Source organism: Anomaloglossus baeobatrachus, chromosome 1 (genome assembly GCF_048569485.1).
Source record: "Anomaloglossus baeobatrachus isolate aAnoBae1 chromosome 1, aAnoBae1.hap1, whole genome shotgun sequence".
In the NCBI taxonomy this organism is placed as follows: Eukaryota; Metazoa; Chordata; class Amphibia; order Anura; family Aromobatidae; genus Anomaloglossus; species Anomaloglossus baeobatrachus.
The window spans coordinates 676,915,219-676,941,187 of record NC_134353.1 but is presented as its reverse complement, the minus strand read 5'-3'; the positions used below and the strand labels follow the sequence as shown (position 1 = coordinate 676,941,187).

The 25,969-nt window shown below is 44.7% G+C and overlaps 1 protein-coding gene across 4 annotated transcripts in view; it reads right to left on the bottom strand.

Moving 5' to 3' along the window:
• Positions 1 to 1,599: 1,599 nt before the first annotated feature.
• ASPHD2 (aspartate beta-hydroxylase domain containing 2) overlaps positions 1,600 to 25,969 on the bottom strand; it is a 144,655-nt gene continuing 120,285 nt past the window's right edge. For all 4 annotated transcript variants that reach the window (XM_075341729.1, XM_075341731.1, XM_075341730.1 and 1 more), the window contains exons 3-4: positions 9,512 to 9,625; positions 1,600 to 2,971 (exon numbers count right to left, since the gene is read on the bottom strand). In XM_075341729.1, coding sequence (XP_075197844.1) covers positions 2,862 to 2,971; positions 9,512 to 9,625 — 224 coding nt within the window. In that variant the 3' untranslated portion in view covers positions 1,600 to 2,861. The remainder of the gene's footprint in view (positions 2,972 to 9,511; positions 9,626 to 25,969) is intronic.

Below are 25,969 nucleotides of genomic sequence, written 5' to 3'. Positions count from 1 at the left end.
ACTCTGTTGGTGGCCATCATTTCTGCTCAGAGAGAATCAACTTCATCAGGGAACTGCTCTGAGGCCCACTGGTCCCTCGACCAGCAAGACGATGATGGATGTTCTTGGTGGTGTGGTCAGGTAGCCTTGAAGGTCATCCTAGCACACAGACCATCCTGATGTAAATGGTTTTGAATGGTCTGATATGACACTTTCGTGCTACTCACTTACCTTAAATGTGCCTGGAGTTGTGGGGCATTTCATCATCTGGTTCTGAAGGGCATTTTTCACGGTGCTGGACGTAGCCAAAAGATCTGGATTTCTATGCCTTTCTGTAACTCTTCCTGTCTCTCTGTTGCAACCTGCTGATGACACTGACACTCTACACTCAGTATCCATTTCCATCTGGAAATATCCCTGCTGGAAGACTCGCAATGGCGAGGTACTATTGATCAATTATTAGGTGTCATTTTGGTCTCATGATATCAAAATGTGAATAGCATGATGAAGAGGACTGTTTAAATACCAATGCTAATTGAACCCAAAAATGTATTGCGAGATTCATGGATCAAACACCTGTAGTGATTTTGCCATTAAACTCCTTGATAGTGAACCGCAAGTTGGACATGTGCTTTCAAACGTTTAAAGAAGGTCACATTAAATTCACCTGAAAAGGTTAGAGTGCATTTTAGGAGAATCCTGAAACTTCACCTGAAATATCCCTAACTTTTTATGAGTAGTGTAGATCTAAAAAGGTAGGAAACAACATTTTCAATTGCAAAACAAAAGAGAATGAGCAATAATGATATGTGTGGTGGTATTCTAAAGTTTTATAGTATATTATTAAAAGTAGAAGAACCATCAACCAGGTGGAGACGACATTGGCTGAGGAATAAAACTAGAGTGACAGATGCTTCAAATAGTTCTTCAGCATCATTTGCATATCATTTCAAATGCTGATTTCTCAGTAATGGAAAAACAGACCGGCCATGTAAAGGTAGTGATAAGGTGGCTTTACACACTGCAACATCGCAAACGACATCGCTGTAACGTCACCGGTTTTGTGACGTTATAGCGACCTCCCCAGCAACATTGCAGTGTGTGAAACACATCAGCGACCTGGCCCCTGCTGTGAAGTTGTGATCGCTACAAATCGTTCAGGACCATTCTTTGGTCCTTTGTTTCCCACTGTGCAGCAAAGTTTTAGTGTGTAAATGGGACTTTACAGCGACTTCTTTAGCGACTTCCCTTTCAAAAAGCTGCTTTACAACGCCCCCAATGACTAGCTAGGTCATTCTGCAGGTCCGGATCGCTGTTGCGTCGTTAGCCAGGTTTGCCTGTTTGACAGCTCACCAGAGACTTTGTAGCGATCCCGGCCAGGTTGGGATCGCTGGTGGGATCGCTAGAAAGTTTCAGTGTGTAAAGGGGCCTATAGACTTGTCTTTGAAAGATCTACCTGCAAATAGAAATAATTAAAATTCCTTTTAAAGATTAGACTTATGAATCCTCGTAAAAATCTTATCGCATTATAAAAAACAAACAAAACATTTTTAAAATCACAAACTGACATTTTAAAATGTATATTGACGTTATCCCACAAGAAAACACCAAATGAAATCGTTCTATAATCGTAGACACTTTTTTCTTTTATTACGGAACAAAATGTAGTCTGTTGCACTGCGAAAGTACAAGACAAAAGAAAAAAAAATAGTTCTCTACATTAAAAGACAAATTGGCTGCTTTACAACCACCATAAACAGAGATCTTAAAATTTGGAGCTGGAACACTAGACAGACAAACCGGAAATGTTCCTTTTATCAAACAAAAGAAAAAAAAAAACAAAAATATGCTTTGGTCGAATAAAGATACAAGTTCTCTGAAATTCCTTAAAAATAATCTTGACCCAGCCCTTCCAATGCCCACAACGACATAAGTGAGCTCATATATATATATATATTTGTAGAGATATCGAAAGACATGAATATTTGCTTCTATTGGTCAATTGAAAAAAAGTCTCTAGAAATTTGGACCGTAGTAGAAAGTCCTCAAATTTAGTTCAATTTATCTATGACTTAAGCGTTATCAACTGCATTTGTGAAATACAGAAGCTCATTTAAAAAAGACATTATTCATTGTTTGCTCGTCATGGCTGAGAGAGGCGACTCTCGTATGATTAATGAAGGAGTAATCACCCTGATTTATCTAGGGAATCTAGAAGGTAACTCTACGCGGTTCACAGGTTTTGACATGAACCTTACAGAGTATTGTCATGTTCATGTTATGAGTACACCTCATTATGTCACATCCTTAACTTTGTATTTCAGAGTTGTATAAATATACAGTAGCAACATGTAACATACTATAGTAGTGCCGCATTCTAGTAAAGAATGGAGAATATGGTATTAGCTGCAACGTGAGATAATACAGTCCGCGCTACAGAACTGAGCATTGTAGTCTTTTCAGCCATTCCCTGAATACTTCCTATTAGCGCCCATTGATTTTTTTCCCCCAGCCTTGGTCTTGTTAATAAGCTTTTAAGTAGAAAGTTGGTTTGTGCTGTTTATTAAATACGGAGCCAGGAGTCTTTAGCTTCCATATTAAGTGCTCTCCTCTGCTGAGTAGAGTTCGGTGCTCTTTCGTGCTTGTTGCAAGTTGGTTGATGCATATGCTTGATCACATAATTTCTACAATGTAAACCTATGAAAAAGCCAATGGTTAAATAGGTAACATAAGATGTACTTTAATATACAGAGATTTTTTTTTCTTTTTATTTTAGAGACAAGCTTTTTTATATTTTTTTTTTATTTTATTTTTTTTGTTTTATTTTGAGGCAAGATCCCATGAGCATAGATGTTTTGTTGTAAACGTGGAGTTTTCTTGAATTAGCGTCCAGGAGCAAATATGGAATCCAGAGCTTGGCGTTCAGCTGCTGCTACGTTGGGGTGCCACAAATCAACCATGAAAATGACTCTTGGTCCTTCCTCTACTGATCCTAATGTAATAAAAATGAAAGAAGGTGTTTAATGTACATGAGAAAGCATTGCTGGACTAAAATGTTATTGTTGGGACTGGATTTTAAGGAGACCATCAAGCAGTGCAAACAAAATTTTCCATAGTGAAGTAAATTGCGTACATCAATATATTTTAATTCTTAAAATTTTCTCTAATGTCCCAGTTTCATCCTCCCTTTGGTCAGCCGGAAGCTCCATTTTTGCACTGCCCACAACAAAGAAGGTGATGGCTACATTTTAGGAAATGAGCCAGAGAACAAGTCCCTATAACAGTCACACGGTGAAGAAGAAGGTTCCCTCCTGCATCAAGACCAACCTGCATAACCTCTAATCCCTTATGGACAATACATTGTTAAAGGGAACCTGTCAGCAGAAATGTCCCCTAAAACCTAACAGATTCCCCCTCTGCAGCTCCTGGGCTGCATTCTATAAAGGTCCCTGTTATGATTGTGCCCACTTTCTGACCGAAAAAAAGTGTTTATAAAGTTGTACCTTTTTGGCTTCTGATTCTGTAAATCCGTCACGGGGGCGGGCTGCCTGATGGCCGTTATTCTGCCCCCTGGTCCTGTATGCCGCCCCCATCGCTGATTTCAATACTTCTGGACGCCGCCCACTGCTCCAGCCATCCCCGCGCATGCCCAGTGCCCATCTCTCGGGGATGAGCACTGTGCCCAGTGTCACCGCTGGTGACGTGCACGCAGGGTTAAGATTATGGGCGGTGCTGTGATGTTTATTCCTAAGCAACCGCCCATAATCGCGGGACCGCGCTTTCGGTGTAGTCACTGCTCCGCGCTCTTCCCATCTATTTCCTGCCTCGGGGCAAGATGGGAAGGAGGCGAAGTGAGGTCAGCAGCAGAGCGCTTGCGCAGAAAGAAGCAGGCCGAGGGGGAAAGCGCGGTCCCGCGATTATGGGCGGTTGCTTAGGAATAAACATCACAGCACCGCCCATAATCTTAACCCTGCGTGCACGTCACCAGCGGTGACGCTGGGCACAGTGCTCATCCCCGAGAGATGGGCACTGGGCATGCGCGGGGATGGCTGGAGCAGTGGGCGGCGTCCAGAAGTATTGAAATCAGCGATGGGGGCGGCGTACAGGACAAGGGGGCAGAATAACGGCCATCAGGCAGCCCGCCCCCGTGACGGATTTACAGAATCAGAAGCCAAAAAGGTACAACTTTATAAACACTTTTTTTCGGTCAGAAAGTGGGCACAATCATAACAGGGACCTTTATAGAATGCAGCCCAGGAGCTGCAGAGGGGGAATCTGTTAGGTTTTAGGGGACATTTCTGCTGACAGGTTCCCTTTAAGTTCAAGGACCAAAACGTTTTTTTTTTTTTTGTCATCTCAGCATTCCGAATTGTATAACATTTAATATTGGTTTGATGTGGTTAAGTAAGGATGCTGGGGGTTGAATGGTAAATTATCTTGCCTGTATGCATGTCCCTCTTGCTACTTTAGCAAACTTTCCTATCAGTCACCAAGCATTACCATCGTTCCTGTATGTGGCTAAAAATCCCCCATACATATTACAGATAAGGCACCAGCAGAGATATCTGTCAGCAGCTCTCTCATACAGAGCACAGTGGGGCTCGGACAAACAAATGGTCCTCTGCATGGCCGTAACTGCAGCCGGGGCACTGCCTCGGGGCCCGAACCAACCAAGGGGCCCCAAACTGATGGTAAAAAATTGCATTTTAATACTTTCATTTCTCATAAAATACCCAGCTCCTATATTATTCGAGTGTAAAGTTATTTTTATTAATGAAAAGATCCATAAAAGTGCAAGCGTAAATTTTTTTTGCTCGTTTACGTTAAACGGGGAAACGCTATTTCGCTTAGTAACAGGAGCTCTATGGCAGACAGTAGACTGTTAGCTGATCATGTGGTGTCGCGCCAGGCGGTGACTCAGCCAATAGTTCAGGCAGCGGCCGCGACGTGCACTGACACGGAGGTCTTGTTTTGAGAGGAGACAGACAGTCTCAGCAGACACAAATATCTCTGTGACAAACTGTAAGAAGCCCTTCCCCTCTCCAGTCTGCAGGTATATACTGCAGGGAGGGGAGGAGGGGGAAGTCTCCATAATCACACATTCCTCCCGGCTCCGGGGCATGCAGTATCATAATCTATCTTCTCAGTCATCCATCTGCCTCTTGTTTTCAATAACCAGAGCTGTGTACAACCCCCACTCTCCTCACAACCGGGAGGGAGCAATAGTGACTGCTTCTGTACCTGTGGTTGGGGGTTGTATTTGATGTCTGGCACCTGCTGGGGGAGGCAGAAATGTCAGCTCCAGTCTCTCTCCTCCTGGAGAGAGCGGCTGGACACAGTGCACATATCCTGGGCAGCCGCACTGTCTCTTTACCAGTAGGTGGCCATGGCGCCCTACACCTGGCATATAAGACGACCCCTGACTTCTGAGATTTTCAAGGGGTTAACAAGTAGTCTTATTTATACGCTGTCGCCTGAAAATATGGTACTTATTGTGTACTAATTGTGTGAGTTAATAAAACCATTTATTATGAAACGAATTCGGCACTAGCCAAGTGGAAATAAAAAAAGACAGACTGCGAAAAGAAGAAACTTGGAGGCTGAAAAAAGTTTGAAGAACTTAGCAGCATGGCTGGATGTTGAAAACCACTCGACAGGGAATGATGATAAAAAGGGTATGTATGATTTGATTGGTTAAATTTGCATGATGTTTGTTTTTTCTCTGAAAGTTAGGAAACAAAATGTTTATGTAGCTGTTTAAAACTGAACAAATAGGTAATGTTTAAGTAATGTTATGTTTAAGTGAATAAAGTTTAAATATACAGTCAGGGCCAGAAATATTTGGACAGTGACACAAGTTTTGTTATTTTAGCTGTTTACAAAAACATGTTCAGCAATACAATTATATATATAATATGGGCTGAAAGTGCACGCTCCCAGCTGGAGAAAGGGTTTAGGAATCATAGCTCTATAATGTATAGCCTCCTCTTTTTCAAGGGACCAAAAGTAATTGGACAAGGGACTCTAAGGGCTGCAATTAACTCTGAAGGCATCTCCCTCGTTAACCTGTAATCAATGAAGTAGTTAAAAGGTCTGGGGTTGATTACAGGTGTGTGGTTTTGCATTTGGAAGCTGTTGCTGTGACCAGACAACATGCGGTCTAAGGAACTCTCAATTGAGGTGAAGCAGAACATCCTGAGGCTGAAAAAAAAGAAAAAATCCATCAGAGAGATAGCAGACATGCTTGGAGTAGCAAAATCAACAGTCGGGTACATTCTGAGAAAAAAGGAATTGACTGGTGAGCTTGGGAACTCAAAAAGGCCTGGGCGTCCACGGATGACAACAGTGGTGGATGATCGCCGCATACTTTCTTTGGTGAAGAAGAACCCGTTCACAACATCAACTGAAGTCCAGAACACTCTCAGTGAAGTAGGTGTATCTGTCTCTAAGTCAACAGTAAAGAGAAGACTTCATGAAAGTAAATACAAAGGGTTCACATCTAGATGCAAACCATTCATCAATTCCAAAAATAGACAGGCCAGAGTTAAATTTGCTGAAAAACACCTCATGAAGCCAGCTCAGTTCTGGAAAAGTATTCTATGGACAGATGAGACAAAGATCAACCTGTACCAGAATGATAGGAAGAAAAAAGTTTGGAGAAGAAAGGGAACGGCACATGATCCAAGGCACACCACATCCTCTGTAAAACATGGTGGAGGCAACGTGATGGCATGGGCATGCATGGCTTTCAATGGCACTGGGTCACTTGTGTTTATTGATGACATAACAGCAGACAAGAGTAGCCGGATGAATTCTGAAGTGTACCGGGATATACTTTCAGCCCAGATTCAGCCAAATGCCGCAAAGTTGATCGGACGGCGCTTCATAGTACAGATGGACAATGACCCCAAGCATACAGCCAAAGCTACACAGGAGTTCATGAGTGCAAAAAAGTGGAACATTCTGCAATGGCCAAGTCAATCACCAGATCTTAACCCAATTGAGCATGCATTTCACTTGCTCAAATCCAGACTTAAGACGGAAAGACCCACAAACAAGCAAGACCTGAAGGCTGCGGCTGTAAAGGCCTGGCAAAGCATTAAGAAGGAGGAAACCCAGCGTTTGGTGATGTCCATGGGTTCCAGACTTAAGGCAGTGATTGCCTCCAAAGGATTCGCAACAACATATTGAAAATAAAAATATTTTGTTTGGGTTTGGTTTATTTGTCCAATTACTTTTGACCTCCTAAAATGTGGAGTGTTTGTAAAGAAATGTGTACAATTCCTACAATTTCTATCAGATATTTTTGTTCAAACCTTCAAATTAAACGTTACAATCTGCACTTGAATTCTGTTGTAGAGGTTTCATTTCAAATCCAATGTGGTGGCATGCAGAGCCCAACTTGCGAAAATTGTGTCACTGTCCAAATATTTCTGGACCTAACTGTATACTGTTTAAAAATACTTAATATTTAATAAACATAGTTATTTGAAAATTGTGCAATATTTGGAATTATTCACCTTATTAATTTTCCAAACATATTCACTGAATATTTAACTTCTAAAACTTGCATAATAAACAAAATCTATTAAAGGTCTTGCAGAATGTGGTGAAGCCTGTGTGTTGTATGCAGCAATGCGTAGCAGGCTTCACCATGTTCCACACAACCCCTAGTAATTGAAATGTTGAGGGGCCCCACTATGAAGTTTTGCCCCGGGGCCCGGAAGTTTATAGTTACGGCACTGGTCCTCTGAATGGGAGACAAGGACAAAATGTCTGTCGGCTGAATGATCAGCTGAAGCACTGTTTGGCTGGCTGACATCTAATGTGTATTGTGGCATAAAAAGGTCCTTTCTTCAATTTTTCATATTGAACAAGATACAGGATATAAAAGGGGCTGCAGAGCTGAAAAAAACCCCTTTTTTTCTATTTAAATTTCATCTCACCATTGCAGAAATATTGGATAAGTATTTGATCCCTTATTAGTTCATTTTCATTAAGTCCAAGTGGGTGATAATTTTCACTGGGGGCGTGTACTTTTTCTCCATGTATGACAGTGGCCAATCATAAGTAGTCCGTCAACACAGCAGAAAAAGAACATGTCCTGCAATAGCTTAGAGCAGGTTTCTCGGTTTATAAGATGTAAAATGTCAGACAGCCTGATCTCCTGGTGTAAGCCCCTGCAGGAGTCAGTGTGAGGGGAGGGACAGTGCAACGGAGTTTAGCCATTTCACATTATAAGCTCAGGCCACTATGTATAACGTAAAAAATACCTTTATAATACTCAACGAGTGGGCAGTCCAGTTCGATGGTCACTGGTTGAAGATCTGGTGCCTCCTCCCTGCTGTGATTGCAGTCCTCCTTCTTTCCAGCCCAGTGTGGATGACGCGTCCAACGTCATCCACAGAGGCTGGCATTGCGGTCCTGCACAGGTGAACTTTGATCTGACCTGCTGAGGGCAGATGAAAGTACTGTAATGCACAGTCGAGAGGAAAGGTCAAAGACCACCCACACATGACACTACAAAACTTTGATCTGCTCTCAGCGGGCAGATCAAAGTGTGCATGCGCTGGAGCACAATGCTCACCTGTGTGGATGACGTAGGACGCTTCATCCACACTAAACTAGGAAGAAGGAGGATGGCAATCACACAAGATGGAGGAGGCGCTGGATCAGAGACGCCTATCAGACCGGACCTCCCCCAAGGTGAGTATTATAAAGGGTGTATTTTACATTATACAGAGTGGCCTCGGTTCTTATATACAGTATTCCGATGGGCATCGCTGTTCACAGGTCAGTTGCCTCCTCCATCTTGTGTGATCGCCATCCTCCTTCTTCCCAGCTCAGAGTGGATAACACATCCTACTCCATATCACAAACCAGATATAATGAACAAAATCATCTGCAGCTCCCTACACAGCTATGTTATTGAGGGTGCCTCTTGACAACGTAAAATTATCCCCTTGGAATTATTTATACCAGAACCCCCAAGAGACCTTCGTTAAGTTTTGGCCTTTCACGGTTTAAAATGGCCTTCTAAGCCCACGTGCACATGTTGCGTATTTGGTGTGGGTTTTTTTTTTCCTCAATATTTGTCGCCAATACCAGAAGTGGGTAAATAATGTAGAAGTGGTGCCCGTGTTTCTATTATACTTTTCCTCTGATTGTTCCACTACTGGTTTTATCTCAGTATTTGTAAGCTAAAAACCAGGAGTGGAACAATCGGAGGAAACATATAATAGCTAAAACTAGGAGTGGGTAAAAATACAGAAGTGGTGCCCGTGTATCTACTAAATGTGTGCATGTGGCCTATCATCTACGATGCTCAGGTTACATTCTTTAAAGCTGAAGAGTAGAGGTTGGAGCTTTCTCCAATCCTAGCACGACAGTCACTTATCTCATTGGTATTCTGGGCAGTACTCCCAAAATCTATATAATAAATTTATTTTGAAGATGAATTGAAAACTCCACATGACAACTGGAAGCCGGTCATTTTATAAAAACAAATAAAAGCCAAAAAAATGAAACCTACCTTCATGAAATGCAGTATGCAAGAAAGAATCATCGAAGAGAAGACAATGTCCTTCTGCCCAGCATTGAGGTTCTCCTCCTACCACAAGTTCACAGTTAGCTGGGATTCGTAGACCTTGAAATGAAATATGCAGTATTATTATATATGACTCTTGAGGGTGCGTCTGTTTTCTAGTGTATCATATTGTGGTAGAAATAATTATTTTAGTACAAGTTATGCAGCCAGGCCCATCAAGAATGACCATGTAAACTAAGAGCCTGTACCTCTGTGGTGCACTGAGAGAGTGCGGGGCACCTAATCGAATCGTAGGGGCTAGAGTTATGAGAGTACCTTACTATTCGTACTCATTATACTCATAACGAGTACTGTCTAATACTCACGTCTTCATGCCGAATAGTATACGAAATATAAGTCAATGGGTAAAAACTTGCAAAGTAACGAGTAACCTGAATGCCGTACTATTTAATAATAATAATAATAATAATCTTTATTTCTATAGCGCCAACATATTCCGTAGCGCTTTACAATTCAGGAGGATCATATACAAACAAGTAACAGTTATAGAAATACAATATTTAGAGGGGAAAAAAATACAACCCTGCTCGTGAGAGCTTACAATCTACAATGAGATGGGGGGAGAGGCAAGGTTCAAGTGCTTATTTACAATGACAATCCAACCATCTCATGGAAATGGGGCTGGATAATGGTTTCCTGGACCAGTGGGCCCGAGCCTTGAGATGCCTTTGGGTGCCATGGAGTTTGATGTGGAGCTATGTTGTGAGAGGTTGTAGAGGGACTATGTGAATCGAATCTGATTAGGGAGTGTGATAGGCCGCCCTAAAAAGATGCGTCTTTAGGGTGCGTCTGAAGCTGAGTAAGTTGTGATTTGTCCTAACTTCTTGGGGTAGAGCGTTCCAGAGGGTTGGTGCAGCTCGGAAGAAGTCTTGGATCCGGATTTGTGCGAGTAGCGAATAGTACGGCATTCAGGTTACTCGTTACTTTACGAGTTTTTCTCCATTGACTTGCATTGCAAATGCTATTCACAAAGAAGACGCGAGTATTCGACAGTACACGTTATGAGTATAACGAGTACGAATAGTTAGGTACTTGCTCAACTCTAGTAGGGGCGTTTAATAGGCTGTTGGCTAGGCAATCAGTTTCACAGGTGTGTGACTTGCATCCTTTTGCAATCTTCATCTGTGTGCAATTCTAATACTGGGCTCTCATTCCGCTCCATGGACTGGTAGGTTGAGAGTGGTTGTTTTGTCAGTATTTTCCACCTGTATTACCTCCTTTATGTAGATGGTCTGCTGCATCCTGTCTGTGCCTGTGAGCACACATAGGGGCATACAAGCAAAAAAGGGGCATTACCAAATGGGATCCCTCTAAATAAGGAAGAAAGGGACTGCCCTTAGCTGTGGGGAATTATATGCTGACGTGTGTGTAGCATACACCCCCTTTTTTTAGAAAACTAATTTATTCTTGATGCCCCCCAGATATCAAAGAGCATTCATTACACCATAGGTGCACAAAAGGGTAGAAGGGGTGGACAGTCTCTATGGAGTCCCTATCTCACCCTATACATGCTTGTTCCTACCTACCGACGGGGGGTTTGACGCCGTAGCTTTTTGGGCGCCCCCGTTCCACGTTGGCTTACCCTTATGCACCCTACCTCAAGGTGAATGATTACTAAACAATTTTTAGAAATTCAAAAATTTCAAACATTCATGGATCAGATCAAATGCAATTATTGTACAATCTGTACGAAAAATATGCAAAGGGACCTAAATGACTAATCCTCAATGCATTCTGATCATCACATAATAATTGAAACCAAGGGGGCGGAGTAAAGTGGAAGGGGAGACAATCTCTATGGGGTCCCTATCTCACCCTATACACACTAACTCCTACCTACCAACGGAGGGTTTGACGCCGTAACTGTTTTGGGCGCCCCCGTTCCACGTCGGCTTTCCCTTGATACACCCTGCCTCAAAGGTGAACACTCTCTAAACAGTTTTTCAAAAATCACACATGATTCTAAAAAAGGACCTGCACATATACATCCTACAGTTCAGATAAGATTTTCACTGATATATTACAGAGCGTTTACTGAAAATCAAGAGGTCATCCCTTGAAACAGGTGATAGGGTAAATTTCTGATTACCATAACTTATCGTACAGATTGCACAAAAAATATATATAAAAAAGAAGAAGAAAAAGGGAATATAGATGCAGTTACTTCCCTTCAGATGATCATTTCTATGTAGCCTCGACAGCTGGAACCTTTGCCTCCTGATGATCCTTATATCCATAAGAAAGGGGAAACGCGTCGAGGCTACATAGAAATGATCATCTGAAGGGAAGTAACTGCATCTATATTCCCTTTTTCTTCTTCTTTTTTATATATATTTTTTGTGCAATCTGTACGATAAGTTATGGTAATCAGAAATTTACCCTATCACCTGTTTCAAGGGATGACCTCTTGATTTTCAGTAAACGCTCTGTAATATATCAGTGAAAATCTTATCTGAACTGTAGGATGTATATGTGCAGGTCCTTTTTTAGAATCATGTGTGATTTTTGAAAAACTGTTTAGAGAGTGTTCACCTTTGAGGCAGGGTGTATCAAGGGAAAGCCGACGTGGAACGGGGGCGCCCAAAACAGTTACGGCGTCAAACCCTCCGTTGGTAGGTAGGAGTTAGTGTGTGTTAGGGTGAGATAGGGACCCCATAGAGATTGTCTCCCCTTCCACTTTACTCCGCCCCCTTGGTTTCAATTATTATGTGATGATCAGAATGCATTGAGGATTAGTCATTTAGGTCCCTTTGCATATTTTTCGTACAGATTGTACAATAATTGCATTTGATCTGATCCATGAATGTTTGAAATTTTTGAATTTCTAAAAATTGTTTAGTAATCATTCACCTTGAGGTAGGGTGCATAAGGGTAAGCCGACGTGGAACGGGGGCGCCCAAAAAGCTACGGCGTCAAACCCCCCGTCGGTAGGTAGGAACAAGCATGTATAGGGTGAGATAGGGACTCCATAGAGACTGTCCACCCCTTCTACCCTTTTGTGCACCTATGGTGTAATGAATGCTCTTTGATATCTGGGGGGCATCAAGAATAAATTAGTTTTCTAAAAAAAGGGGGTGTATGCTACACACACGTCAGCATATAATTCCCCACAGCTAAGGGCAGTCCCTTTCTTCCTTATTTAGAGGGATCCCATTTGGTAATGCCCCTTTTTTGCTTGTATGCCCCTATGTGTGCTCACAGTCACTGGGTGTATTTTAACTAAATCTAGATATTAATAAAGGTTACATTTTATTCTGGTAATTGAGGTTCTTTATATTATTGTCTTTAAAACTCAATTCAACTGAACTGTTTTTTTGATAAAGCATCCTGTCTGTGCATTTGTTTCTATGACCTTGGCTGGTTAACCCCTTCACGACCATGGACAGATATATCCGTCATGGAGCGTGTCCCGTTAAGCCCCGCCCGTTGCCGCGGGCAGGCGGCGGTTGGCACACATAACAGCTGACATGTGTGCCTGCATGTTGCGAGTGGAATCGCTTCCACTCGCAACATTTAACCCCTTAAATCTCACTGCCAAAGTCTGGCAGTGAGATCTATATGCGCGTGGCCACGATTTTTAATTACCGCCACCCCCACCGGAAGTCACGTGCATAATCACGTGACTTTCGGTGGTTGCCATCGTAGCACAGGGTCATGTGATGACGCCTGCAGCTATGAAGTTTCACTTTCGTTTTCCCTCGGCCGGGAGCAGAGAGAAACAGGAAGTGACTGAATCTGCTGTTTACAGCTGTATAGCTGTGATCAGCAGATAGATAAGAGCGATCGGATTGCTGATCGCTATAGCCCCCTAGGGGGACTAGTAAAATAAAAAAATAAAATAAAAACAAAAAGTTTTAAAAAATAAAAAACCCCTAAAAGTTCAAATCACCCCCTTTTCCCCCCATTGAAAATTAAAGGGTTAAAAAATAAATAAATATACACATATTTGGTATCGCCGCGTTCAGAAATACCCGATCAAAATATAAAATCAATTAATCTGATTGGTAAACTGCGTAGTGGCAAAAAAATTCCAAACGCCAAAATTACGTTTTTTGGTCGCCGCAAGTTTTACGCAAAATGCAATAACAGGCGATCAAATCGTAGCATCTGCGCAAAAATGGTACCATTAGAAACGACAGCTCGAGACGCAGAAAATAAGCAGTCACTGAGCCATAGATCCCAAAAAATGAGAACTCTACGGTTTTCGGAAAATGGCGCAAAACGTGCACCACTTTTATTGGACAGGCTTGTGAATTTTTTTTAACCCCTTAGATACAAGTAAACCTTTACATGTTTGGTGTCTACAAACTTGCACCGACCTCAGGCATCATACCCACACATCAGGTTTACCATATAGTGAACACCGTGAATAAAACATCCCAAAAACTATTGTACCATCACACTTTTTTTTTGCAGTTTTTCCACACTTGGAATTTTTTTGCTGTTTTCCAGTACACTATATGGTAAAACTTATGGTTTCATTTAAAAGTACAACTTGTCCCACAAAAAACAAGGCCTCATATGGCAAGATTGACGGAAAAATAAAAAAAGTTACGGCTCTCGAAAGAAGGGGAGCAAAAAAACAAAAATGGAAAGTGCCCCGGGGCTGAAGGGGTTAATACCATTGCCTTTTTGCTATATGTACAATTCAATCTCTACCCAGAATGGGAGTTGTATCTAAGGCTATGTGCGCACACTGCGTCTTTTGACGCTGCGATTTGGTGCGTTTTTCGCTGCGTTTTGCTGCGTTTTTGATCTCTGCGTTTTGCTGCGTTTTTCAAATGCATTGCATGGGCGGAAAACGCAGAAAAACGCAGGAAAGAACTGACATGTCCATTTTTTTTTTAACTCAAAAACGCAGGTAAAAAAAACAGATGTGTGCGGACAGCAAAAATGAAAACTCATAGACTTTGCTGGGGAAGCAAAGTCCTGCAGTTTTGAGGCCAAAAACGCACCCGAAAAACGCGCAAAAACGCCGCGAAAAACGCACTGTGCGCACATAGCCTAAAGTGGGTGTTTGCTTTTGCTCATCCTACAGTGATGCCTATCTCTCATTAACCACTGGTTACACACGCACCTTCAGGGATGACGCACTATGCCTCCCTAACAGTTTTCAGAGTCTTTCACTCCTCTTATCCCATCAGCTTCTCTTCAGTCAGAACACTTAGGTTTTCGAGCACTTGCACTTCTTGGTTTAAAGGCCCTGTCACACTAAGCAACATCGCTAGCAACATCGCTGCTAACGAACAACTTTTGTGACGTTGCTAGCGATGTTGCTGTGTGTGACATCCAGCAACAATCTGGCCCCTGCTGTGAGGTCGTTGGTTGTTGCTGAATGTCCTGGGCCATTTTTTAGTTGTTGCTGTCCCGCTGTGAAGCACAGATCGCTGTGTGTGACAGCGAGACAGCAACAACTGAATGTGCAGGCAGCAGGAGCCGGCTTCTGCTGAGGCTGGTAACCAATGTAAACATCGGGTAACCAAGAAGCCCTGTCCTTGGTTAGCCGATATTTACCTTTGTTACCAGCCTCCGCCGCTCTCACTGTCAGTGCCGGCTCCTGCTCTGTGCACATGTAGCTGCAGGACACATCGGGTTAATTAACCCGATGTGTGCTGTAACTAGGAGAGCAAGGAGCCAGCGCTCAGTGTGCGCTGCTCCCTGCTCTCTGCACGTGTGGCTGGTCACTGGTTGCTGGTGGGATCGCTGGAGCGTCGCAGTGTGACAGCTCACCAGCAACCTCCTAGCAACTTACCAGCGATCCCTATCGTTGTTGGGATCGCTGGTAAGTTGCTTAGTGTGACTGGACCTTTAGTCTCTAGCTGTCAGAAGGTTTTTGACATGTAATTTGAGACCAGCATGATGTGAGACCTTGATTCCAGGAAAGTGTCACTTATTAGGTGTGTTTTAACAGCAAGAGATTATCACTACAGGACTAGGTGTCTCTAGAAATGTAGTCCATGTAGTAACCCAGTCCCACCACATACAGTATATACAGAAAGTTGCTAATCCATAGTGTAGGTGGGGTTATACAGGGCATAGCATTCGGTGCACTACTAGATCTGCAAAAGATTGCTGTGATTTTATCAATACTGCACCAAGCAGCCCAGTAAGTGATACTTCACTGGAAGTCTCTCTCCTCATGCCATGCTACTGTTAGATCGGGTAGCAAAAACCTGGTGGCGACAGACTCCCTTTCAGAACTGAAGCTTTACGTAAGGCCATGTTGACATCTGTGTTGGAGTCTCTTTTTAGAGCCTTCGTTACTTCTCACGCCAAAAAATACCAAAATTTTATTATAGTGATTGTAACAAAATGAAAACCTACATACCAGTGACCCATCAATGGAATCAGGGTCTTGGCCCTTACATGCAGCCTTCAGCTTACATAGCAAATCCCTGGTGACTAGAGTTGAGCGGATTGCGTCCGGCGGATCCGTCGCTGGTTGTCACTGAAGTCCAGATCCGATCCGGAATCTGGCCCAATGTAAGGCGAGACAGAGAGACAGAGAGAGAGAGAGAGAAAGAGAGATACACAGAGAGACACAGAGAAAGACAGAGAGAGAAAAAAAAACAAAACACCGAACCCGGATCGTGCAGCCGGATTCCCGGGTCCCGGTCGGATCCGGATCGGAAGCTGAAACCGCGCGGATCCGGACTTTTACAGTTCGGGTCCGCTCAACACTACTGGTGACAGATTCACTTTAAATGGCATATTCAATGTGGCTATTTTAGAAATCCATATTCCATATCCACACAGACTGGTATGCAGCTGATATTACACGCAGGCCTTTAAATACAAGGGTTCAGCTGGCCAGCTGCTTCATCAGAGAGTAAAAAGCACAAACTTCTAAGATCCAAGTGTGGTATCCCGGTACCCGTTCTACTGCTGCTGAGTTAAAAAGTTGTCGTGTGGCAGTAAATCTGTTCCAGTGTGTCAGAATTACTTTCTGCACTATGAGTTAGGAAGTATGTAATGCATTGTATTATACTGTGCGTACACTGGGGATTGTTAAATGTACTTTGCTGCCATCTACTGATCAACGTATGCGTATGAAAGTTAGGTGTTCATTCTTCTCACAACAAGCTGCCATGGCAATGGCTAGGAGGAGTCTTCTACCTCAGTGCTGACACATTCAGTAAACTGGATCAAACAAGTCTAGTCAGAAGAGAGGGAGGAAGCTCCCATAATCGCTATTCCGGTCCATACTGAGGGGCCATCTTTTTCTTCATATAAATTACCTCCACAGGTAACTACAGGAGTGTAGCTTCCTACAGCCAGGAGAGATCAGGCTGCACATGAGCTCTCTGCATACTGGTTCCCTATGTCCTTCCAGCGAGAACCAGTGTAACGTGACTAAAACCACAAACTCTGTCTGCCCTACGCCCTGCAATAGGGAACGGTAGTGCCAAAACCGTGAGTAGCTCCATATCACAATTGTGTGGCCAGAGGGAGCCAACCAGTGAAGGTCCCTTCATCAATTGGCTGAATATTACCTCCAACAGCAAGTGAGGAGAACTGTGCTCCAGCCGCCCTGAGATGCCACAAACTTGCTTGCTGCATAAGGAGATAACGCTTTCTTTTGGGCCGGGGCCACACAGGGGACTACTGCGATCCTCACATGACATTCGGATCATGCTGGCAGCACAGCGAGAGCAGAGTGTCATGCGAGTGTCACTCCGACTGAGGTCCAATCGTGCGATCGGACCATAGCTGCGGGGGCGGGCTGGCACTGAGGAGGGGCAGGCTAGCACTGAGGAGGGGCAGGCCAGCACTGAGGAGGGGGGCTGAGTAGGAGAGGGATTTATCTCCCTCTCTCCTTAATTGCCGGCTATTGCCATTCTTGCTCTGCACTCGAATTACACCAGAGTGATGCGAGTGCAGTGCGATGTTTCTCTCGCCCCATGGACTTGAATGGGTGCGAGAGAAACAAGGATCGCATTGCACCCGCAGCATACTGCAACTATTTTCTCAGTCGGATTAGGGTTGACAAAATAATCGCTCATGTGTGCTGGCACACAGGCTAGTATTGGCCAAGTGGAATGCGATGTTTTATCGCATTCCACTCGCACAGATTTTTATGCCATGTGTCTTAGGCCTTCTACTCAAAATACTAGATGTATCCTATACAGTGAACTGCTGCCACTTTGCCTGTAAGAGACAGACTGTATGCTATTATTCACTTCAGTAAAGTGTTATGTTTGTAAGTTCACACGTGTTTCGCTGCTTGTAATTGCACAAACATCACAGGCACTCCAACACCTGCACCCAGACACCACCTCTATAGGAGCGCCCCCAGGTTTCCTATACCATCTTCGTAAGTGCCACCTCCCGCTACCATAATGGAGCTGGATCCTTTTTTCTTTTCCCATTGATGTTCACACCAGACAGGGTGTTTTCCGTGGAGGGGAGGCCCAGGCATAGCTGAGCTGGCTTTTTCTCTGCAGATGCTGCTGTTCCTGTGCTGGATATGAAAAACAGGGGGCCACGTCATTTTTTTTACCCCCCTAATAAATGTAAAAAATTACAGCTGGCCAAGCTAGCTATCCCTCTATAAAGCTATTCTGTTATTTCTTTCTATGTGATCTTTCTTATCTATTCTATATGTTCTGTTTTTTTCTATCAAATATTCTATCATATTTTTTCTCCTTTAAAAAACATATTAACAAAGACGCGGCAAAAAATTTTTAGTCAAACGCAGTGTTTACAGTTGTCAAAGTCTGCCAGAGGGTGCAGTTTTGTCATCAAACCAAAAACGCAGCGCATGCACATACCCTTACTATCCATTTTCCAGACTCTGGCTTGAGCTCTATACTGAGAGCATTCACTGTTATAAAATGAAGAAAGTAATCCAGCTGAGTGCTCATGGTGGTTTATTGGTGCAAAACAGACAGTGCACAGAGACGTTAACGCGTTTCTGGCTTGACGCCCTTAATCATAACATATGTTTCAGGGTGTCAAGCCAGAAACGCGTTAACGTCTCTGTGCACTGTCTGTTTTGCACCAATAAACCACCGTGAGCACTGAGCTGGATTACTTTCTTCATTTTATTGCTGTGCGGCCAGGGCAGGGCCGATATCCGAGGCTGAGGTACAGTGAAGTCAAGCGTGGGTGAGCTGGATCTTTCACAAGCATTCACTGTTGCCTGGAGTATTTGCTGAGCTACACAGGCTTCCACAACTCTACATTTGGCTTCAGCCACACACTATTTCTTGCTAGCATCTCTTTGACATCACCTCCTTCTGCCTCTATGACAGAGCTAAATAGTAGCTAAAGCGAATATTACAGTACAAATGCTATGCCCAGGATTTTAAACTAATCAGTAACTAAGTGAACATGGTCACAATAAGGGAGTGTGGTAAAGCATGTGACCAATATTAAACATAAGGCTATGTGCGCACGTTGCGTACTGTCCCTGCAGAAATTTCTGCAGCGATTTGAACAGCACACGTGCGCTTCAAATCGCTGCAGAAAAGTCCGCAATGAAAAAAAAAAAAAAAGCCGATTTCATGCGCTCTGACTGCAGCCCCCACCATAGACAGAGCGGGCGCTGCATGCAGAGCACACGAAAGAAATGACATGTCACTTCTTAGAACGCGCGCTTCGGGCAGCAGCCGAAGCGCTGCGCTCTAATACGCCACGTGCGCACAGCTCCTGCATAATCTTCATAGATTATGCTGGGGACGCAGGACACACGCAGTTACGCTGCGGTGGAGATCGCAGCATAACTGTGTGCAAATACGCAATGTGCGCACATAGCCTCATTGTTTCAGAGGTGACATGACACTGGCAAGTGAAAGATCTCTTATCACATTAATGAAAATATTCAATTCAAGGTTGTAGCGTAAACATATTGACTTCAGATGTTCTCTCTGCCATAGATGATGATGTCAACGAAAAGGAAGTCTGTACATGTAGATCCCCTAAAACAGGGGTGGGGAACCTTTTTTATGCAGGGAGCCATTTGCAAATTTCTACCATAATTACCCTGCTATGTTTGGTTAAATAACTCACTGTGGTGCCTGGACCTTCTTCTCTTTGGTGCAGCTGTGATATTAGGCAAGATTGATCTGGTTACTTCTCACAACGGCTTTTCTAAGTTCGAGTCAGTTGGGATTGCTGCATATACATCACAGGAGTGGATGGGGGCATATACATCACAGGAGACGCTGGTGGCATATACATCAAAGGAGGGGATAGAGGCATATACATCACAGGAGGTGCTGAGGGCATATACATCATAGGGAAAGGTTGGGAAGAATATACACTAAAGTTCAAAAGTTTGGGGAAACCCAGACAATTTTGTCTTTTCCATGAAAAATCATACTTTTATTTATCAAATGAGTTGCATAATGTATAGAAAATATAGTCCAGACATTGACTAGGTTAGAAATAATGATTTTTACTTAAAATAATAATTTTCTCCTTCCAACTTTGCTTCCGTCAAAGAATGCTCCCTTTGCAGCAATTACAGCTTTGCAGACCTTTGGCATTTTAGCTGTTAATTTGCTGAGGTAATTGGAGGTATTTCACCCCACACTTCCAGAAGCCCCTCCCACAAGTTGGATTGGCTTCATGGGCACGTTTTGCCCATCAAGTCAAGCTGCTCCCACAACAGCTCAATAGGGTTGAGATCTGGTGACTGGGCTGGCCACTCCATTACAGATAGAATACCAAATGCCTGCTTCTTCCCTAAATAGTTCATGCATAATTTGGAAGTGTGCTTTGGGTCATTATCCTGTTGTAGGATGAAATTGGCTCCAATGAAGCGCTGTCCACAGGGTATGGCATGGCATTGCAAAATGAAGTGATAGCCTTCCTTATTCAAAATCCCTTTTACATTGTAGAAATCTTCCACTTTACCAGCACCAAAGCAACCCCAGACCATCACATTACCTCCACCATGCATGGCAAATGGCATCAGGCACTCTTCCAGCATCTTTTCAGTAGTTTTGCATCTCACACATGTTCTTCTATGTAATCCAAACACCTCAAACTTTGATACGTCTGTCCATAACACTTTTCTCCTACCTTCCTCTGTCAATGTCTGTTCTTTTGCCCATATTAATCTTTTCCTTTAATTAACCAGTCTCGGATATGGCTCTTTCTTTGCCACTATGCCCGAAGGTCAGCATCCCGGAGTCGCCTCTTCACTGTAGACGTTGACACCGGCGTTTTGCAGGTACTATTTAATGAAGTTGCCAGTTGAGGACCTATGAGGCGTCGATTTCTCAAACTAGAGACTCTAATGTACATGTCTTGTTGCTCAGTTGTGCAGTGGGGCCTCCCATTTCTCTTTCTACTCCGGTAAGAGCCTGTTTGTGCTCTCCTCCGAAGGGAGTAGTGCACACAGTTGTAGGAAATCGTCCGTTTCTTGGCAATTTATCGCATGGAATATCCTTAATTTCTAAGAACAAGAATAGACTGTCGAGTTTCACATGAAAGTCCTCTTTTTCTGGCCATTTTGAGAGTTTAATGGAACCAACAAATGTAATGCTCCAGTTTCTCAACTAGCTCAAAAGGAAGGTCAGTTTTATAGCTTGTCTAGTCAGCAAAACTGTTTTCAACTATGCTAACATACTTGCACAAGGGTTTTCAAGGGATTTCTAAACATCCGTTAGCTTTCTAACACAGTTAGCAAACACAATGTACCATTAGAACACTGGAGAGGTGGTTGTTGGAAATGGGCCTCTATACACCTATGTAGATATTGCATTAAAAACCAGATGTTAGCAGCTAAAATAGTCATTTACCACATTAACAATGTATAGAGTGTATTTCTGTTTCATTTAATGTTAGCTTCATTGAAAAAAATGTGCTTTTCTTTCAAAAATAAGGAAATATCTAAGTGACCCTAAACTTTTGAACTGTAGTGTAATTCACTGGGAAGGCTGGGGAGAAAGCATCAAAGGAGACGCTGAGGGCAGATACATCACTGGGGAGGGTTGGGAGGAATATACATCACTAGGAAAGCTGCAGGGCATACACGTGGCTGTGGGGCATAGACATCACTAAGGGTATATACATCATTGGTGGGGGGCACAGACATAACTGTGGGGGCTCAAACATCACTGGGGTGGGCTGGGAGGAATATACATCACTGGGGTATATACATGACTGGGGGGTACACATATATCACTTGGCGGCACAGACATCAATGAAGGTATATACCGTATTTTTCGCTTTATAAGACGCACTTTTCCTCCCCAAATTTTGGGAGGAAAATGGGGGGTGCGTCTTATAAAGCGGTAGCGGGGGGGGGGGGGGTCCTGTCTGAGGCGATCGGGCGGGTGCCTGTGGCTGCATGCAAGCGGCCGGGTACCTGTACTTGCATGCAGCGGCAGCCGGGTACCCGTGGCTGTGTGCGGGCGGCAGCGGGTGCTGTGTGGGGTCGGCAGCCAGGTACCTGTGCTTGCATGCGGTGGCAGACGGGTACCCATGGCTGTGTGCGGGCGGCAGCCGGGTGCTGTGTGCGAGCGGCAGTCGGGTGCCCGTGCAGGTACCCGGCTGCCGCCCTCACACAGTCACCCATCTGCCGCCCGCACACAGCCATGGGTACCCGGCTGCCACCGCACGCAAGCACAGGTACCCGGCGGCTTGTACGCAGAGTGGGCGGGCAGCCTGCTGGCTGCCACTCTGTGCATGCGGGGCGGGCGGCTGTGCAGCTTACCAGTTGTCCGCGGTCCCACTTTCAAATGATGGCGCCGGTGGAGCTCTTGGATGAGAGCTCCATCTGCGCACGCGCTGCTCCGGGAGTCAGCGCGTGCGCAGATGGAGCCCTTGGATGAGAGCTCCATCTGCGCATGCGTCGCTCCGGGCGCCATTACTTGAATCGGGACCGCGGACACACTCCACCACTGAGCCGTCGCCGCCGCTCCCACCACTGAGCCGCCGCCGCTGCCACCACTGAACCGGGACCGCGGACACACGCCACCACTGAGCAGTCCCTGCCGCTGCCACCACTGAGCAGTTGCCGCCGCTCCCACCACTGAGCCGCTGCCACCACTGAACCGGGACCGCGGACACACGCCACCACTGAGCAGTCCCTGCCGCTGCCACCACTGAGCAGTTGCCGCCGCTCCCACCACTGAGCCGCCGCCGCTGCCACCACTGAACCGGGACCGCGGACACACGCCACCACTGAGCAGTCCCTGCCGCTGCCACCACTGAGCAGTTACCGCCGCTCCCACCACTGAGCCGTCGCCGCCACTCCCACCACTGAGCCGTCGCCGCCACTGCCACCACTGAACCGGGACCGCGGACACACTCCACCACTGAGCAGTCCCTGCCACCACTGAGCAGTCGCCGCCGCCGCTGCCACCACTGAACCGGGACCGCGGACACTCACTGCACCGGCCTGCTGCACGGCTCACACGCCACGGCTGCTGCCGCCACCACGGACCCCACGGATCCTGCCACCGCGGATGCCACCGCGCCTGCAACCACGGACGCCACGGCACCTGCAACCACGGACCCCGCTGCCACTGACCTGCCGCGCCTGCCAGCACAACCTGTGCCTCCTGTGACCCCGCTTCACCACCACTGCTGCCCCCCTCCGGTAAGAGAACACCGGAGTATAAGACGGACCCCATTTTTCTTTTTTTTACCTTTTTTTATGTCTAAGTTTGGGGTGCGTCTTATATTCCAGTGCGTCTTATAAAGCGAAAAATACGGTACATTACATCACTGGGGTACACAGACATAGATGTGGGGCACAAACATTGCAGGGTGTATATACATAGCTGGGGGCACAGACAGTCCTGGGGGACGCTGGGTGGCAAATTGAGAGCAATTGGGGTACAGACGGACCTGGGGGACACTGGAGCAGCAGCCCCTCTTCTGTGGGAAAGGAGAGCATCTCAAGTCTACCCCGCCCACAAAGTACATCCTCACGCTGGCACTGGCCAGCATGGAGAAGTAATCCTTCGGTGTAGGAATCACAGCGTTCAGCAATGAACGCTGCGCTGCATGCGGGGTTTATAAAGTCAGCAAGAAAGCCAGGGGCTGCAGAATTATTCATTGCGGACCGCATATGGCCTGCGGGTCGGAGGTTCCCCACCCCTGCCCTAAAAGGTAGATGTGCTGAACATGGATGGGCAGCAATGTTAGGGGACGGTATAAGAATAGGAAGAAATATTAGGGGCTTTTACACTGGATTCGATGGTTGTTATGGTAGCAAAGGGTCATGTGATGACTCCTGTAGCTCACATGACTCAGGTCCTATAACCAGCAGCTGAGTACTGCAGGTTACAAGAGATGATAATTTCTCCCGATCTGAGCGGTGGTACTCTGATTAGGAGAAAAAAAAAAACAAAAACGAGTGATCAAACTGCTGATCTTTATAGTCCCCTAGTTGGACTAGTAAAATAAAACAAAAAAAAAATAAAAAAAAAGGAAACAAACAAAAGAAAAACCCCACAAAACACTTAAAAAAAAAGTTCAAATCACCCCCCCTTTCGCCAAATTTAAAATTAAAGGGTTAAGAAAATAAAAAAATACACACATTTGGTATCGCTGCGTTCAGAAATGCCTGATCTATCAAAATATAAAATCAATTAATCTGATCGGTAGACGGCATAGCTGCAAAAAATATTCCAAATGCCAAAACTACGTTTTTTGGTCGCCGCAAATTTTGCACAAAATGCAATAACAGGAGATCAAAACGTAGCATCTGAGCATCAATGGCAGCATTAAAAACGTCAGCTTGAGACGCAAAAAATAAGCTATCACTGAGCTATACATCTCGAAAAATGAGAATGTTACGGGTTGCGGAAAATGACATAAAACGTCCGCTTTACCATATAATGAACACAGTGGATAAAAAAATCTCAAAAACAATTGTGCAATTTCACGTTTTTTTTTTGCAATTTTTCTGCATTTGGATTTTTTTTTGCAGTTTTCCAGTACAATATATGGTAAAATGCATGGTTTCATTTAAAAGTACAAACTCGTTCTACAAAACATGAGCCCTCACATGGCTATTTTGACAGAAAAATAAAAAAAGTTACGGCTCTTGGAAGAAGGGTGGTGAAAAAAAAAAAATGGAAAGCGCAAAATCGGCCGGTCGTTAAGGGGTTTTCCACAGACTTTATTTTTGCCAGATCCAGTTGCAATTTGTTTTTTTTCGCTGGTCAAAATATTTGTGTATGCAAAACTTTTTGTCCTGCTAAAGGATTGCAGCTGGATCCGATTCTAACTGATGATTACTGGGCATAAGAGAATAATAGGAGAGCGCTCTCTGACGGGAGGCTACTCTCTTCCACAAAGCTCCTGTCTAAAGTCATCTCTGGGACATCATATCGACAACCCAAACTTTTATTAGGAAGAAGTGACAGCCAGTGTGGTTTAAACGGCCAGTTTTTGTAAAGTGTGAAAACTGCATCATTTCATGATTAAACAAAATAAAAAATAGTAAGTGATGGAAAAAAATAAAAATCTAAACATAACATAACATGCTCCCATAAACAAAATATCCCAAAAGAATGCAATTCCTGATTATAAATAGAAATGAAAGGGAGGTACAGAAACAATGGAGCTGACTGCGGTGTGCGGTTACCATAACTTCCATTCTCTCCTATGGAAAGGAACAAACTGCGTAGCACCGCACCCTCCACCTTTTCTGTAATCCCAGCCACCTATTCATCTATCAGAAATTAGACTAGACCATTGTGCTCCCTGGCAGATGTCCAGCAATCACTGGATGAGGACCGGACGATTAATTTGGAAAAGGGCAGTGACCAGGTACATAAATGGCTGCAGTCATGTATTCGCGTTACATATGTGGTGCCCCTGACACGGTCAGGCACCACTGTACTCACCCAGCATGGGTGCAGTACTCAAACGGGTAATCCCAAAGGCTGAGTAGGGTGTGTACGCACAGACACATTGTGACCAGGTCTCACACACATCATAGAGGGGACCCCTGGGCAGACCCAGGAGGGGCCGTGGCCTCCACATCTCAGCTAGTGGTGCGGTGGAGAAGCTGGAAACTAGTGATGCAGTGGCAGTGAGTCAGAGAGAAGCGGTGGAGGAGGACACACAAGCAGAGTCTGAAGCGGAGAGCGGACACGCAGACACACGTGTCAGACCCTGCAGGTGTAGTGGCTGCTTGCGGGGGAGTTCGGTTGCCACACAGTCGGCCTGAAAGACACCTCAGGAAGAAGCGGGGTGGTTGAGTACAGGGACTCCTGGTAGACCAGGCACGCACGGGGACAGGTCTCTAGAGCCAGACATCCATTTAGTGGTCTGCTAAAACCTGCCGGTGAGGACACTCCAGGTGTCTCACCAACCAATACAGAGTCCGCAGCATCAGCAGCAATGAGGGGGCCCATAAGTGAGATAGGGCAAAAAGCCATCTTTACTTGGTCCACGCTGCCAGCAAACGGG